The sequence below is a fragment of the Terrapene carolina genome, unplaced genomic scaffold (genome assembly GCF_002925995.2).
Source record: "Terrapene carolina triunguis isolate 2854851 unplaced genomic scaffold, T_m_triunguis-2.0 Scaffold58, whole genome shotgun sequence".
In the NCBI taxonomy this organism is placed as follows: Eukaryota; Metazoa; Chordata; order Testudines; family Emydidae; genus Terrapene; species Terrapene triunguis.
This window is the reverse complement of record NW_020664409.1, coordinates 1,248,774-1,263,465: the sequence shown is the minus strand read 5'-3', so window position 1 is coordinate 1,263,465 and position 14,692 is coordinate 1,248,774. Positions and strand designations below refer to the sequence as shown.

The 14,692-nt window shown below is 38.7% G+C and overlaps 1 protein-coding gene across 1 annotated transcript in view; it reads left to right on the top strand.

Annotated features, from left to right (window-relative positions):
• Positions 1-14,428, top strand: part of EEF1E1 (eukaryotic translation elongation factor 1 epsilon 1) — a 31,281-nt gene extending 16,853 nt beyond the window's left edge. Inside the window, exons 3-4 of the mRNA XM_026647315.1 lie at positions 3,971-4,066; positions 13,732-14,428. Of these exons, the coding sequence (XP_026503100.1) occupies positions 3,971-4,066; positions 13,732-13,872 (237 nt within the window). The 3' untranslated portion in view covers positions 13,873-14,428. The remainder of the gene's footprint in view (positions 1-3,970; positions 4,067-13,731) is intronic.
• Positions 14,429-14,692: the final 264 nt, after the last annotated feature.

The window sequence follows — 14,692 nt, the reverse complement described above, 5'->3', positions numbered from 1 at the left end:
ACCTCTACCCCGATATAACGCTGTCCTCGGGAGCCAAAAAATCTTACCGTGTTATAGGTGAAACCGCATTATATTGAACTTGCTTTGATCCGCCGGAGTGCGCAGCCCCGCCCCCCCGGAGCACTGTTTTCCTGCATTATATCTGAATTCGTGTTATATCAGGTCGTGTTATATCGGGGTAGAGGTGTAGTAAATTGGCATAATGGAGTCAAAATTTGCCAAATTCTTCAAATGTAATATCAAATGGCTTGTAAATACTCACCATTTTAGTAGTTTTTGTGCTGTAGTATTCCCCCAAAAAAGGATTAAGGAGATGCTCCATAGTTAATGCTGAAGCTAGTTTCTAATTATAAAGCTGATTATCAGTCCCATTTCCCTTGCCCCAAATTTCCTCAAAAAGAAGCCAGTCTGCCTGAAAAGGAATATTCCATATATCATGCCAGGATATGTTTTTTAGAGAAACTTGGAAACACCAGAAAAGGTGTTGTAAAATTGTGTTTTTAAAAAGTCTTTGACTTTTTGAAAATGTTGTTGTTTTGTTGGCCTTATAAAGGAGAAGAGCTTTCCTGGTTTTGGTGGGGTGGGTACCAGGGGTATTGACAAGATGTATAATGAGTAAGTGATTGGGTGAACATGTGTCTATCTTAGAATCAGAGTATGGGATCCTGAATTTTCTCCTTACAGTAGGTCTAGAGGGAGGTGGCACAGGAAGACTGGAAGAAACATATCGAGGAGAGGAAGAAGTGTACATGTCTTCCCTCTCTCCCTGCCTCAACCTAGCAGAGGAACAAGATCAGAAAGCTCCCAGACTCAAGAGGAACTGCAAAACTGAGCATTTTACTATAGTGTTTAGAAGAAACACATAATAATTTAAAGACTGTTCAGTTTGTTCCTCCACCCCTGCCCCATCTCTTGTTTGCTATTTGGCTTTTCTTGTCTTGTTTAGTGGGTTGGGGAATGGGATACAAGAGAGGCATGAAAGGAGTGAGGTGCAGGGGGCTGGGAGATATGGAAAAGGACAAAGAAAAGCAAGGTTTTTTATGTGTATTAAGCTTCGGATACTTAGAATTCTCTAGATATAGAACTTTTTCACTGTGAATAAATTTCCCCATCCTCTCTTCACTATCCCCAAATCCCAACCAGGTATAACTCCCCCACTCAGTACCCATTCTCACACCCCCCTCATATGGACTTGCTAAAATCTGTGGGAGAGGAGAAACACTTTTGTGAGCTTCATAAAATATTAAGGCAGAGCTCTCTTTTTATGGATTCTGTGTATCAACTCCATTTAAAATGTTAACAATCATTAATAATCTGGGAGATTCCCAAACAAAAAAAACTGAGTTAAGTTTGAAAGTGTGTTTCAGTGGAGTCTAACATCCAAAAAACCTATGCTGTCTTTACAAAATTTTTGCACCTTTAAAATAAAAACAAACTATAATCTTAAAAATATTCTTCTACTCCACCAATACATGACTTTGAGAATTTACAGAATTCTTAGATGATTGATTGTACTTTGGAGATATATTTCTTTCACAGTCTTTGCGCATCTTACAAACAATAGATATAAAATCAATAAAATATACAACCAGCGGCATATTTTCATTACAGAACAAAGAAAGTTAAAATTGGATGGATGATGCAAGTGGAGTGAGTGATAAGGATTATATTCTGTGGGGGAACTAGCTGGATCCTTTAACTGTACATTTACAGACTGTCATTTGGAGTTTTTTAGGGTTTTATTATTTATTTTGGGGTTAGCTGGGCTTACCCAGCTGAATCACTTTTCAACTTCAAGCCCTGGTCTACACTACGAGTTTAGGTTGAATTTAGCAGCGTTAGATCGATTTAACCCTGCACCCGTCCACATGACGAAGCCATTTTTGTCGACTTAAAGGGCTCTTAACATCGATTTCTGTACTCCTCCCCAACGAGGGATTAGTGCTGAAATTGACCTTGCTGGGTCGAATTTGGGGTAGTGTGGATGCAATTTGACAGTATTGGCCTCCGGGAGCTATCCCAGAGTGCTCCATTGTGACCGCTCTGGACAGCACTCTCAACTCCAATGCACTGGCCAGATAGACAGGAAAAGCCCCGTGAACTTTTGAATGAGCTCCAGCATGGATCGAACGGGAGGTTCTGCATCTGATCGCTGTATGGAGAGACGAATCCGTGCTATCCGAACTCCGTTCCAAAAGATGAAATGCCGGAATATTTGAAAAAATCTCCAAGGGCATGAAGGACAGAGGTTATAACAGGGACCCGCAGCAGTGCCACGTGAAACTTAAGGAGCTCAGGCAAGCTTACCAAACAACCAGAGAGGCAAACGGCCACTCCGGGTCAGAGCCCCAGACATGCGGCTTCTATGATGAGCTGCATGCCATTCTAGGGGGTGCCCCTACAACTACTCCACCCCTGTGCTTCCCTCCTCCCCCACCCCTCCCGGACTACTTTGGCAGTTATCCCCCCATTTGTGTGATGAATTAATAAAGAATGCATGAATTTGAAACAACAATGACTTTATTGCCTCTGCAAGCGGAGATCAAAGTGGGGAGGTGAGGGCAGTTGGCTTACAGGGAAGTAGAGTGAACCAAGGGGGCTGGTTTTCATCAAGGAGAAACAAACAGAACTTTCACACCGTAGCTTGGCCAGTCATGAAACTGGTTTTCAAAGCTTCTCTGATGCACAGCGCGCCCTGCTGTGCTCGTCTAACCGCCCTGGTGTCTGGCTGCACATAATCAGCAGCTAGGCGATTTGCCTCAACCTCCCACCCCGCCATAAACGTCTCCCCCTTACTCTCTCAGATATTGTGGAGCACACAGCAAGCAGTAATAATGATGGGAATATTGTTTTCGTTGAGGTCTAATTGAGTCAGTAAACTGCGCCAGCGAGCTTTTAAACATCCAAAGGCACATTCTACCACCATTATGCACTTGCTCAGCCTATAGTTGAACTGCACCTTGCTACTGTCCAGGCTTCATGAGCCATGGGAGCAAGGGGTAGGCTGGGGTAGGTGCGACCACACGGTGCTGCCGACTGGGAGAGCAGCCTGAGGCAGAAGCCTCCAGCTGGCATGATATTCCAGGCAGGACTGAATCTCCATTAGATGAAACTTAAAGAAGAGAATGACCTGGAGTCGTTCCCATTTTTGTCCAGGCGCCCCCGACCGACCTCACCAAGGCCGGCTAGGAGCACCCATGTCTGCCCAGGCGCCCCGGACCAACCTAACCGAGGTTGGCCAGGAGCACTCACGGGATGACGACGACAGTTAGCAGTCATATTGCACTGCCTGCTGTCCGCAAGGCAAGGGGATGCTACTGTGTAGCGCTGCAGTACCGCGTCTGCCAGCAGCACCCAGGAGACATATGGTGACACTGAGCTGAGCGGGCTCCATGCTTGCCGTGGTATGTCGTCTGTACGGGTAACCCAGGAAAAAAGGCGAGAAATGATTGTTTGCCGTTGCTTTCACGGAGGGAGGGAGGCCTGACGACATGTACCCAGAACCACCCGCGACAATGTTTTTGCCCCATCAGGCATTGGGAGCTCAACCCAGAATTCCAATGGGCGGCTGAGACTGCGGGAACTGTGGGATAGCTATCACAGTGCAACGCTCCGAAAGTCGACGCTAGCCTCAGTACTGTGGACGCACGCCGCCGACTTAATGCGCTTAGTGGGGACACACACAATCGACTGTATCAAATTAATTTCTAAAAAATCGACTTCTATTAAATCGACCTAATTTCGTAGTGTAGACATACCCCAACTCTTCCTAACAAAGTCTTTTCTGTTTGAGAATAATTAAGACTGTTTCAGCTATTGTGACTAGCTGACAATTTATTAACTGATCTAAATTGACCTAAGAGGCAGTTTTTCAAGCATTCTAATTCTTAGGAGGATATATCATCAGTTGCATTAATATTCTGTCCAGCTGCTATTGTATTGACTTTGTAATTCTTTTATTTTCTTTTAGGATCTTAACTTATACCTTGAAGACAAAGTCTACCTTGCCAGAAACAACTTTACTTTAGCAGATATTTTAATGTACTATGGGCTACATCACATCATAGTAAGTAATATTTAATTACTTTTCTGTTATAACAATCATAATCATTAATGCATGTGAGTAATAAACATTTCTTGCTTTAGAAGAGTGCTAGCTAAGTAGAAATACTACTTTTTCCATTCTGTAATTAACATTGATAAAAGGGCAGAGTTTTGTGCAAGTGTTTGAGATTAATTTGCCTTTAAATGTGGCTCCCTATTTAAAGTAGTATTTAGCTGTGGAACAGGCAAAGGGAATGTCATATCTGTAGTGTTTGGATAAATAGATTTAAAACTGTCCTTTATATAATGCGATATAAGGACACTACATGTGCCTTTTATTTCCTGACTATCCTAACTTGGTGGCAAAAGTTTGTATCATTACCATTCACAGAATTGGAGGAGGAAACAAATGGATAAAACTGGAAGAACTTAGTGACAAAAAATTAAGGCAAAACCTTGATCTTGATAACATGGGTGAAATGATACCTGGTCCGAGAAGATGCAGGTGAAGATAAGCTAAATGCTAGAAGGATGTACAAACGTGGTGACGGGGTTTTTTTTTTGTTGTTTTGTTTGTTTTGGGGGGTTTTTTTTGAAAAAAGAGTGCTCAGGCTTCAGGATTTGATGTTAAGACTTGATCATACATGATGATAAAAAGAACAGTGAATTTAGGATGGTAGTGACAGGAAGGAAGGAGTAATATCATGGATGTAAATCAGTGTCTGAGGGGTGGTTTTTGATGCTTCCTATGCTATAAAGAATTAATGTTGCTACAGAAAATGGGTTCTTACTTCCTGGGGAAAAATCTGAATAGGATTAGTCAAAGGTCTAAAGTAGAAAGTACAGATAATTATTTTTCAGAAAAAACACTATGAGGAAAAGGGATAGTGCAACAAGATAGATTAGCCAATACCATTATAAAATGTGCTGCTTTTAGAAAAATAATCTTGTCCCTGATTCAGAGTAAATTTAATTGCAATCTGTAGAAATGTCCTGGAATGAAAATAAAAGAGAGGATTAAGGAAGCAAATGAAAGGGGTTCTATCTTGGATGATTTTATTAAAATGTTAGAGTAGATAATCAGTTGACTTGGAATTAATTGTGTGAAAAAAGGTGATCTCATAGAATATTAGTATTCTAGTGTATGATTATGTTGTTAAGATTGGTTACCTTTTATGTATCATATGAAGGATTTATATACTGCCTATAAAAGTAATAGAGGGTGTAAGAATACATGTGAGATAGTACAGTTAAAAATTAGATGAAGAAAATCAAGCATGTTTAAATTCAGAGTTTGCTCCAGAGTTGACCATCTAATCAAGAGGAAAAGATACACGTTATTGCTTAGGGAAATAGAACAGGTGGTAAAAACAAATGAGTTGGTTCTCCTGGACTGTGACTTCAACCATCCATATATTGGTTGGGAAAAGTATGTAGAATAATATTGATGTCTAAAAATGTTTTTAAATTTCTTGGAAGATATTTCCTGTCTCAAAAAGTAGAAAGTGCAAATAGTGGGGTAGTTATCCCAGACCTGATACAAATAGGGAGGAAATCTAGGTGCAACAAAGAACAAATTGTTTTGAATATTGTAGCCTTATGGATATAGCCAGACGTCAGTACTTAAATCTAAAATGACAGATGATAACTTTAAAACTTTATGTGGAAGAAGGTGTTTGTTTTTTGAGGTGGGGGAGTACCTGTGATGACATTGCCCTACTCAAACTTCAGGGAGGGAGGTGCTGGGCTTCTTAATGCAGTACCGCTCCTGGGACCCTGTCTTGTGGGCCACCTTTTGGGATCTGTATTGGCTAGTAGGCCATGAGAAATTTTGAAGATTTTCTTTCTTCCCATTTCCAGCCCCTTCTGCTTGTTGGAAAAGGAGCTGATCTGCATGCCCTTCCTCCTCTCCCCCCAAAGAGAGAACAGTTCCCAGCTCTTTCCCTTTAATCTTGGCTGCAGAAATAAGGATGGGAGGAGGACAAAGGAGTTGCCGCCCTTCTCCCTCCCTCCACCCAGAAATTTGTTAAAAGAATCTGATTACACGGTACTGCCTCAGATTACATACTACCAGTAAACACTTGATCTCCCACCGTCAGTGGTAGGTTAGTACAAAGATCAAGGGCAGAGTATGACTATTGTGAAGAAATCAAACTTTTTAATAAATAAAGAAATCTAAAAACACTTTTTGTTGCATTCAGCCTCATTCATTGGGAAAATTTGCTTGTTTTTAGCACTGCTGATACTTTTACTCTCTTTTTGCTCTTGCTTCATATTCTCCCTTCCTCTTCCCTTTCCCTGTGACTTTGTTCATTTTCCTTTTTTTCTTCACTTTGCAATTCCCTGTGGGCAATAACTTCCAATTCCTTCCATCTCCCTATTTGCTAACACAGTCAGTAATTAAACAGTTTAATATTAGTGTTCCAACTATTGTAGAGTTAACACTACAATGAGGTGAATGAAGAAAGTGGTGTTCGCATCTGCCATTTTCAGGCTGTTAGCAAACTAGTGAAAACTATACATCATCTTTTCACTTTCATTTAACATGTTAAAAATTATCTTTGCAACCAGGAAGTTTAGAAACTGAGATATAAATAAAATCTTGGGTTCTGCAGAATCTGAGTTTATAAAATAGGCCACATGGTGTATTTATGTGAAGAGTTTGATATCCCCACACTATATGAGCCAAGAAGTCTCTTCCAATCCTATGTACGACTACGTTTTTGACATGGGAGTCATGAGTTCATGTTTTTAGACATTTTTTGAGTACATTTTGTGGGGGTAGATAAATTTGGTGAAAAATAGAGTAGAGCTGACAAGTTAAATCATGGGTTCCAGAGAAAACAGAAGGTTAGCAGTACTGCTAGGGGACAAAAAGGACAGTCTTTCAGTAAGGATAGAGCTTTCAGTAAGAACTTTAATTCCTCCATGGGTTATTAGTTTAGTTTTACTAAAATTGTCTCTGATATGGAAACAACCTTTATATCTGTACACTATAAGTTGGAACTGGGGTGCTTATGCTGTATGAGGACTTTTGGGGACTAATCAGTAAAATGTCTGATTAGTTCTATTTAACATCCCAGTGTTGCCTGAGATAAAGATATAGACTTAAGATTACCCTCCAGTTCGTAAACTGCATTAATCAGCCATAACGAAAAAATAAAAATAAGAAAATATATCACACAATAAACTACCTCTGAACTTAACATAGAATTTTCTGTCTAATCAAAAATAAAACTATAAAAGTTTCAATCAGAGTATCAGGTTCATATCAAATAAACAAGTTCAGATCAAATAAATTACTCTAATATGAATTCTATCTAATAAACTGCGAAGATGGCCTTCTGCTCACATGCAGGTCCCCAACTTAAGACTGGCTGAAAAACTTAGTATGAGAACGAAAAATCAGTTCCCAATTCAAGTTCATTAATATTTGAACTACTTATCCAGCATTTATTGTTCATATTCCAGTAAATGTTTTGGTTAATGTCCATTAATAAACTTCCATCTTGTCTTAATACTGAGCTGAAATTATTTGCTAATACTCCTTAACATCTATTTACACAAAACGGGGAAATAAATGTTATTTGGGGGTACAAAACAACATTAATGATTCTTAGGATGTTTTACTGATCACCATGACTTTTGCCCATGACGACTCTGTGACTTTTAATTAAAATTAAAAAAGAGATAAAACAGCCATAACACATAGTTACCATTTTTCCTTTACTTCTGTATTCTGTTATAACAAATACTATTTAAAGTTAGGGGCCGGAGCCTATAAATCCTTACTATTGCATGTAGTGGCTCTATATGAAGCATAGTCTTGCTGATTTTGCTGCAGGATCTGACTTGAAGTTGATATCGCATTTTTTTAATCTAAGTATTGCTAAATTTGTCAGGTGTCTTATCAAGCCATCCCAGTGAGATACTGTCAAGTTATTATTACCGTTTCCCTCCCTCCCCTCCATTTCCTCCATGTTTTTTCTAAGCACTTCTAAACTTGTACAAGTGTTTGAGCTCTCATGATATCCTTATTCTCATGCTAAAGTGTTTGGTACATAAACAACTCTGTAGGCAAGAGTCTCACCGAGTTTAGAGGGTGAGAATTTGTCTGTAACCACAGTGCCATTGAAGTGTTATACTCTTTGAAGAATGTAATTTATAGTCCTTTTAGAAACTCAGAAAATCTAGGCTTATTGTATAATGACTACTTTGGTGAGCCTTCATCAGCTCTGCATAGAAATATCAAGGGTTTTCCTCCTTTAAAAAAATCCTTAAATTGAGTGGCTGTTTGTTTGCTATTAAAATTGCTTTAATAGCAGATAATTATTTTAATAGCAGAACAGCAGCTTTTCTTAACTTGGGGGAATTATCTAATTTAATGAGGAAGAACAGAAAATATCCATCTATAACAAAATGTTGTAAAAATGCCATGGAGATGATCTCTAAACAATTAACCTAAGAATTATAATCTGAGTAAAAACTAGAGCATGCCACAAAGTGCTTTTTAATATACTGCACCAGCAGAGTACATTATGTAAATAAGGTAAAATATCTTGCCCATTTTTTTTCCAAGAGTACAAAAGGGGTTTCGTTTTCAGAATAGATATTTTTGCCCTCTGTTTTTTCACTCTGCTAAACAGCCCCTAGTAAAACTAATCCTCCTGCTTTTTCACTTTTGTAAATCAAAAATAATTATTGAAGTCTTAGAGTTATTAGTGTGAGAGAATCTTGGGCCCATTGTCTGCTAAATTTCAGTGGAATTCCATATTTTAGGGCCCAGTGTCTTACCCATTAAAAGTAGGTTTTTACCAAAAAAGGACACATTTAACTGCAGTGCTGCTACTAAAATACCATAGTTTGCTCCAGAATGTTCCAGTACGTTTTATATTTTAAATACTGAATTTTGTAAGGCCTCAGGGTGTATACACATTGCTCTTGCCATACTCTTCATTGCTTTGTAAATTGTGCTGCTGCTTTATATTGGGTACCAGTGTCAAACTACACTGAATATTTAGGACAATTATATGTGATCAGAGGTGTATTTTCTATGCATGTCATTGAGTGCCCAATATATGGGGAACTTCAGGCAGTTTTACAGGGTATTTTAATTTAAAGACCATTCTATGCTGCTTTTAATAGCTTTCACCTTTTGGTTTGTCAGGTCTCTAAAAAGCTGAAATTTTTCTCTTGCCAATTTTGTTCTTTTCTACATGGATAATGCTGATTTAATTGTGTTTCTAGTGCAGCAGAAAAAATGGGTTCTTATTTAAGTGTTTGTGTACTTCTATCAGTGATGTCAGTTGCAGTATGCAGAGCTGATTTCACCTTTCTGCACCAGTAGGAGGCAAGCTTGCTAATTAAGTTTCAACAAAATTGGAATGGACCAGAAAAGGGGATTAGAGTTTGAATTGTTGAATTTTTTGCAGAAATATAGTGGCAATAGTATGTTTGCATTCTGGCAAGTGAGTTCCCTTATCTAGGGATGTGTGGTGTCTGCTGTAAGTGATGCTGCAAAATCTACTTTTTTCCAAGCTGCTGAAAGGACTATTGGGCTCAGAGATGTGCTTGGCTTAGTTCAGAGTTAGAGTAATTCAGCAAAGGCAGTTCTGGAAAATCAATATTGTGAAGAGGAAATGTTCTCTTTTCTACTCTTCTTCCCTACTTCTATCCCACCCCATTCAATCTCTGGTATTTTTACTATCCCCATGCCCTCTTATCTTTACATCTCTCACTCTAGTTCTGTGCGGTACAGCTCTATGATAGAATACTATGGGGGAAACGTGCCTGTTACAGCCAACACTTGCAGTCCCAAAAGTTGACTGTTACAAGATGAAGCTCAGCTTGAGACTCTAGCTACTGAAACTATTCAGAATTATCCCTTCTTTTTCCCTCTTTGCTCCTATTATCCAGCAAGTTGGAGCTGACATATCTTCTATGTGGCTTCCAGCTCCAAACTAAACTTGGAACAATCAGTCTTCACATGCTGTGAGGGCATATCTTCAGATACAGTAATATCCCACTGGAACATTCCTCTAGCACAATACTCACATATGCTCTGGCCAGCATGGATTGATTTAAATCATCAACTTCAATCATGTTTTGCATTTGTATTTTTTAGTTATCTTCTTGAGAGAGGTTGATTTTTTTTTTTTTAATTGGTTGGTAACCATTAAAACATGTTGATTTGCAATTAAAGTATAGCCTTTATACTAAAATTGGCTCTTTGTTTGCTAACCAGGAGGATATACTAACTCAATAAACATTTGTTAGCAGTTATATAGCTTAATCTACGTTTATTCAGATACTTAATTTTCAATTTTCTGTTATGTTAGAAAATGGTGAATGAATCATTCTTTATTTACTAGATGACTCATTTGTTACTTTTGATTTGTGTAAAGCTCTCTTTGGATGGAAATTCAATTGAAAGTGCACAAAAATTAAAAGGTTTTTGTGTTAAATAAACTACCTTAAATTTTCTGGACACATAAGGTGAAAAAACTTTTATCACAATATGTTGTGGATTTAAAACTCATTAAACAAAGGAAGCATTATGTGTAGTTAGTGAATTGAACTGATTATTCTGGTCACTATATTTTTAAAGATTTTTAGAATGAATAATGTCACTCTCGCACACCTAATTTTTATTCATAGATTGGAAGAAGAAAACAGGCTTCTATCTGTACGTGTATATATAGTCTGATATGGCAGGTTCAACTGAAGATCTTCTTTGGTCCCTTCATAGTAGATTGCTGTCTACCTTTCTGGGCTTAATTAATTTTTGAGTCCCTCACTACTAGGTCAGTTAATATGGAAGGATGTGGAGAGGGAATAGAGCATTTGTAAAGCATGCTGGAAATTAAGCTGGCAATGGAGGAGCTAGGAAGGGTAATAAAAAATAAAAATAAAAATATATAGTAATGGGACGATTGTAGAGAAATCCTAATCCTACTGAAAGGAGAATAGACAGTGAAGAACCAGCAGTACAGTCAGAATTTCAGTGTGTCTCCCGTGCCTTTGACTTCAAAGAAAATGTAATGGTAATTAGATTTCATTGAGAATCTTGGGCCAATTTCTTGACTGCAACCAAGAATTATGCAATGTAAACAAATGCAAAAGTGGAGTAAAGCTCACCTCTGTAGTCCTCATCCTGGAGTGTGTCTACTCCAATCTTCAGACATACATTGAGGCAGCTTTTAAAGCTGTTCATTATTAAGATGGTTACTGATGGGCTGGTCGCAAATAAATCCTGTTCGCAACTACTACACGAGCACCAAGGAGGGAGGATATAAAGTCAGCATAATGGCCCTGGAAGCTCCTTCTAGTTTCATCTTCCCATGGCCAGTTAATTTACGTTCACAACTAGATTATTCCAATAACCCTAAGGTCTTTACTTGAAAACTCTTTTAAAATGTTGAACATATGTGGTGACATGGCTAGGCAAGGCTATCCTAATTATAAGGCGAGGCAGAGGCGCAAACCAAGACAAAAGGGATAATTTTAATTCTTTAGAACTTTATAAGGGAAACCCCAAAAATTATACCAGGAGCATAAATAATATATAAGATTACCAATGACTTGCTACTTATAATAATAAACTATAGGTTACCAACTCATTAACCTTTGTGAGCTTGTACACACTGTGCAGTTAGTACGAAATGCATTGTTGTTAACAAGAACAAGAGAGAACAATATACTGTGTCACTTCAGAGGAGAATCAACTTTTCCTTTCCTTGGTGGTAAGTCCAGCTCCACTCTTACAATCCTGTTCCTTGCTTCTCTTCGACTTGAAGTGTTCCTTAGATTTGATGTTCCTGTGGCTGTACACGTTTTCACTGAGTTTATCCACAAACAGGTCCTAGTGGCCCTCACTTGTCCATTAGGCACCTTTGAACTGTATTCTTTCAATAGATGTTCAAACAGTCATTCTCTGTTCATACACTTTAGATCTTTTGTGGGTGGGCTTCTTGTTTACCATTTTCAGGATCTGTTTTCATCAAACACAGCTTTTTGATCTTTTTTTTTTTTCCCCCACCAATTATATTTCCTTTCAAGTTTTTTTCCCCCTTTATAAAATCTACAGATTTACCAGAGAGAGAGAATTTCCTTCTACTTCCCCTCTCTACCAGTTTCTGCCTGCCCACATACCCAGGTCTCCCCCCCCCCCCCCACGCCCTCCGGTTCTGACATGAAAACTTTCCTATTTTCCTTCTCACTTCCCAATCCCTTACTTTTATTCTCCTGTTCTTCTTTCCTTTTATCACCTCCCCTCCTACCCAGGCTTCAGTTCATCCGCTAGCTCATATCTCTGTTCTTCTCCTTCTCCAATAGCTTTTTCCCAGTTCCCTGTCAGTAGAGCCCTGCGCGGATGCAAATCGGTATTCACTGAACTGAAGGGCTCTCCTGGGAACCGCAGCGGCGAAAGGAGCAGAATGTGAGGCCACCACTTCCAGGAGCCCGCACTAGCAGTTCCTGCCGTGTGACTGTACCGCCCCATCCCTTCCACGCAGCTGTTTGCATGACTGTCTCTCCTGTCTGGGGTCTGTACAGCCGCATCAGAGGATGGGGCTGGGGTGGTACAGCCTCACAGGAGGAGCTGCCGGCATGGGGTGCTGGTTCCTGGGAGTGGCAACCCCATGTTCTGCTCCTTTCACCACTGCGGTTCCCGAGAGAGCCCTGCGGTTCAGCGGATACCAATTTCTATCCACAGATATAAATTTGTATCTGCGCAGGGCTCTGTTACATGGATTCTGAGCCCCCTCTTACTGGCCAGCTCTCTCCCCAGGACATCGTTCTGTGCTGCTTCATCACAACTGCACTAGGGGCTAGTGTCAGGATGCAGATTACTACACATATGCACCTCTAACCATGGCAGACAACCCTACTAATTCATGGTTATATTTCTAATGTGGACAGATCCTCAGTCTATAGCTTTTGGTTGTGACGATGTGAATGATGCCACTTGTGTCCTAGATACTAGTAATCTGAGTACATCTAAAGAAAATAAGTTACTGTTGCATGTGACAGTTGCATTTATGGACTTTTCTAGAGTTGTTGAACCACACCCAGCAACTATTGCTGACACTCTTAGATCAAACGGTAAAAAAATTAGAAGCATATCTTTAATTCATTTGTCTTGAATATGCTTGGAAACAGTCCATCCGTCTGTTCAGTACTGCTTTTTAAAAATGTAAACTAAGCATTTGGCCTGAAGTGCAAGACTGCAGTTCAACAGACAGCTTCCTAGACTAGAGCTCAACAGTGAGGATTACTTGTATGTCTTTCAGAACTTTTCCTAAGGATACTATATAGTAATCCCTTGCTAAACATGCTAAATTCCAGCCTTTCTTCACTTTACTAGAAGTACTGGAACAAGAACCAGGCCTGTATGCTTTGTAATCTCTGCTTTAAACCCATACAATTGAGCCTCCAGTTCTGTTTTATGTTGAATTATGCAAATTATGGTTGAAAATCTTCAGACTTCCATAAAGCTAACATATGGTTTTAAAACTCCACAACCAAAAAATATAAAATCAATGTACTGCACTGCTAGACTGTCATAATTTTTCATCCTATTTAAGAACTTACTTTATAAAACTACTTTTTATTCCTGTAACTTATCATATGTTTCTGCGTTAATAGGGATATGATTATTTAACATCTTGTATTTCTTCCCTTCTTTAGGCTGAGCTTACAGTGCAAGAGAAGGAGAAATACCTCAATGTGTCTCGCTGGTTTAATCACATTCAACATTATCCGGGTATCAGGCAACATCTGTCTAATATCATCTTCATGAAGAACAGACTCTACATTAATGCCCATTAAGGGTCTTCTGTGCCATATTGGAAGGATGATTGGGAACTGAAAAAATGAGAACTGTTGTTTGGATTTCAAAACCACTAACTTGTAAGCATAGATGTATAACCTTCCTTGCGTGAACCAGAACAGCTGATGCCTAAAGTAATAAAATTGCGTTGAATAACTATCATTTAAGATTTGAACTTCATAAAACAATGGTATAGTTTTTGTTAAAATGCAACAGTAGTGAAAAATGGGAATCAAGAATCAAGTTTTAACCTTTTTTTAATTTTTTTTTTAGTGAACTATTCTTTTACCCATGTAATAGCTGAATCTTTAATATAAGACAAATGAACAACTTGTCCTTCAATATTCACTCCATTTTGCTATTTATTGACCTACTACATACTTAGCACTTCTTTGTTTTCATTTTATTTTCCATGGATGTTTACACCAGTTTTGTAAATATTATGGTAAGAGCTATATTGTGTGCCAAGGACATGAAAAAGGGAACAGATAAATGTATCAGTTGCAAACAATATTTATGTGATCTAATAAATTTATTTAAAAAGTCTAGTCTTAATTTGGTTGTGATACTTTTATTTCTTAAAATATTGTTTGGTATAAAATTAAAAGTTAAAATATCCGAACTCAAATACAGACGCTCCCCGGGTTAGCAAGACGCAACTTACACAAATTCACACTTATGGAAAAAGTTTCATAAGCCAGAAATAGGATTTTCGAGTTGTGGAAATTTTTGCATAACATACAGGTATATGTTTCCTACTTATGCAAAATCCGAGTTACGCAAGGCTTTCCAGAACGAGACAATTGCGTAAATCGGGGG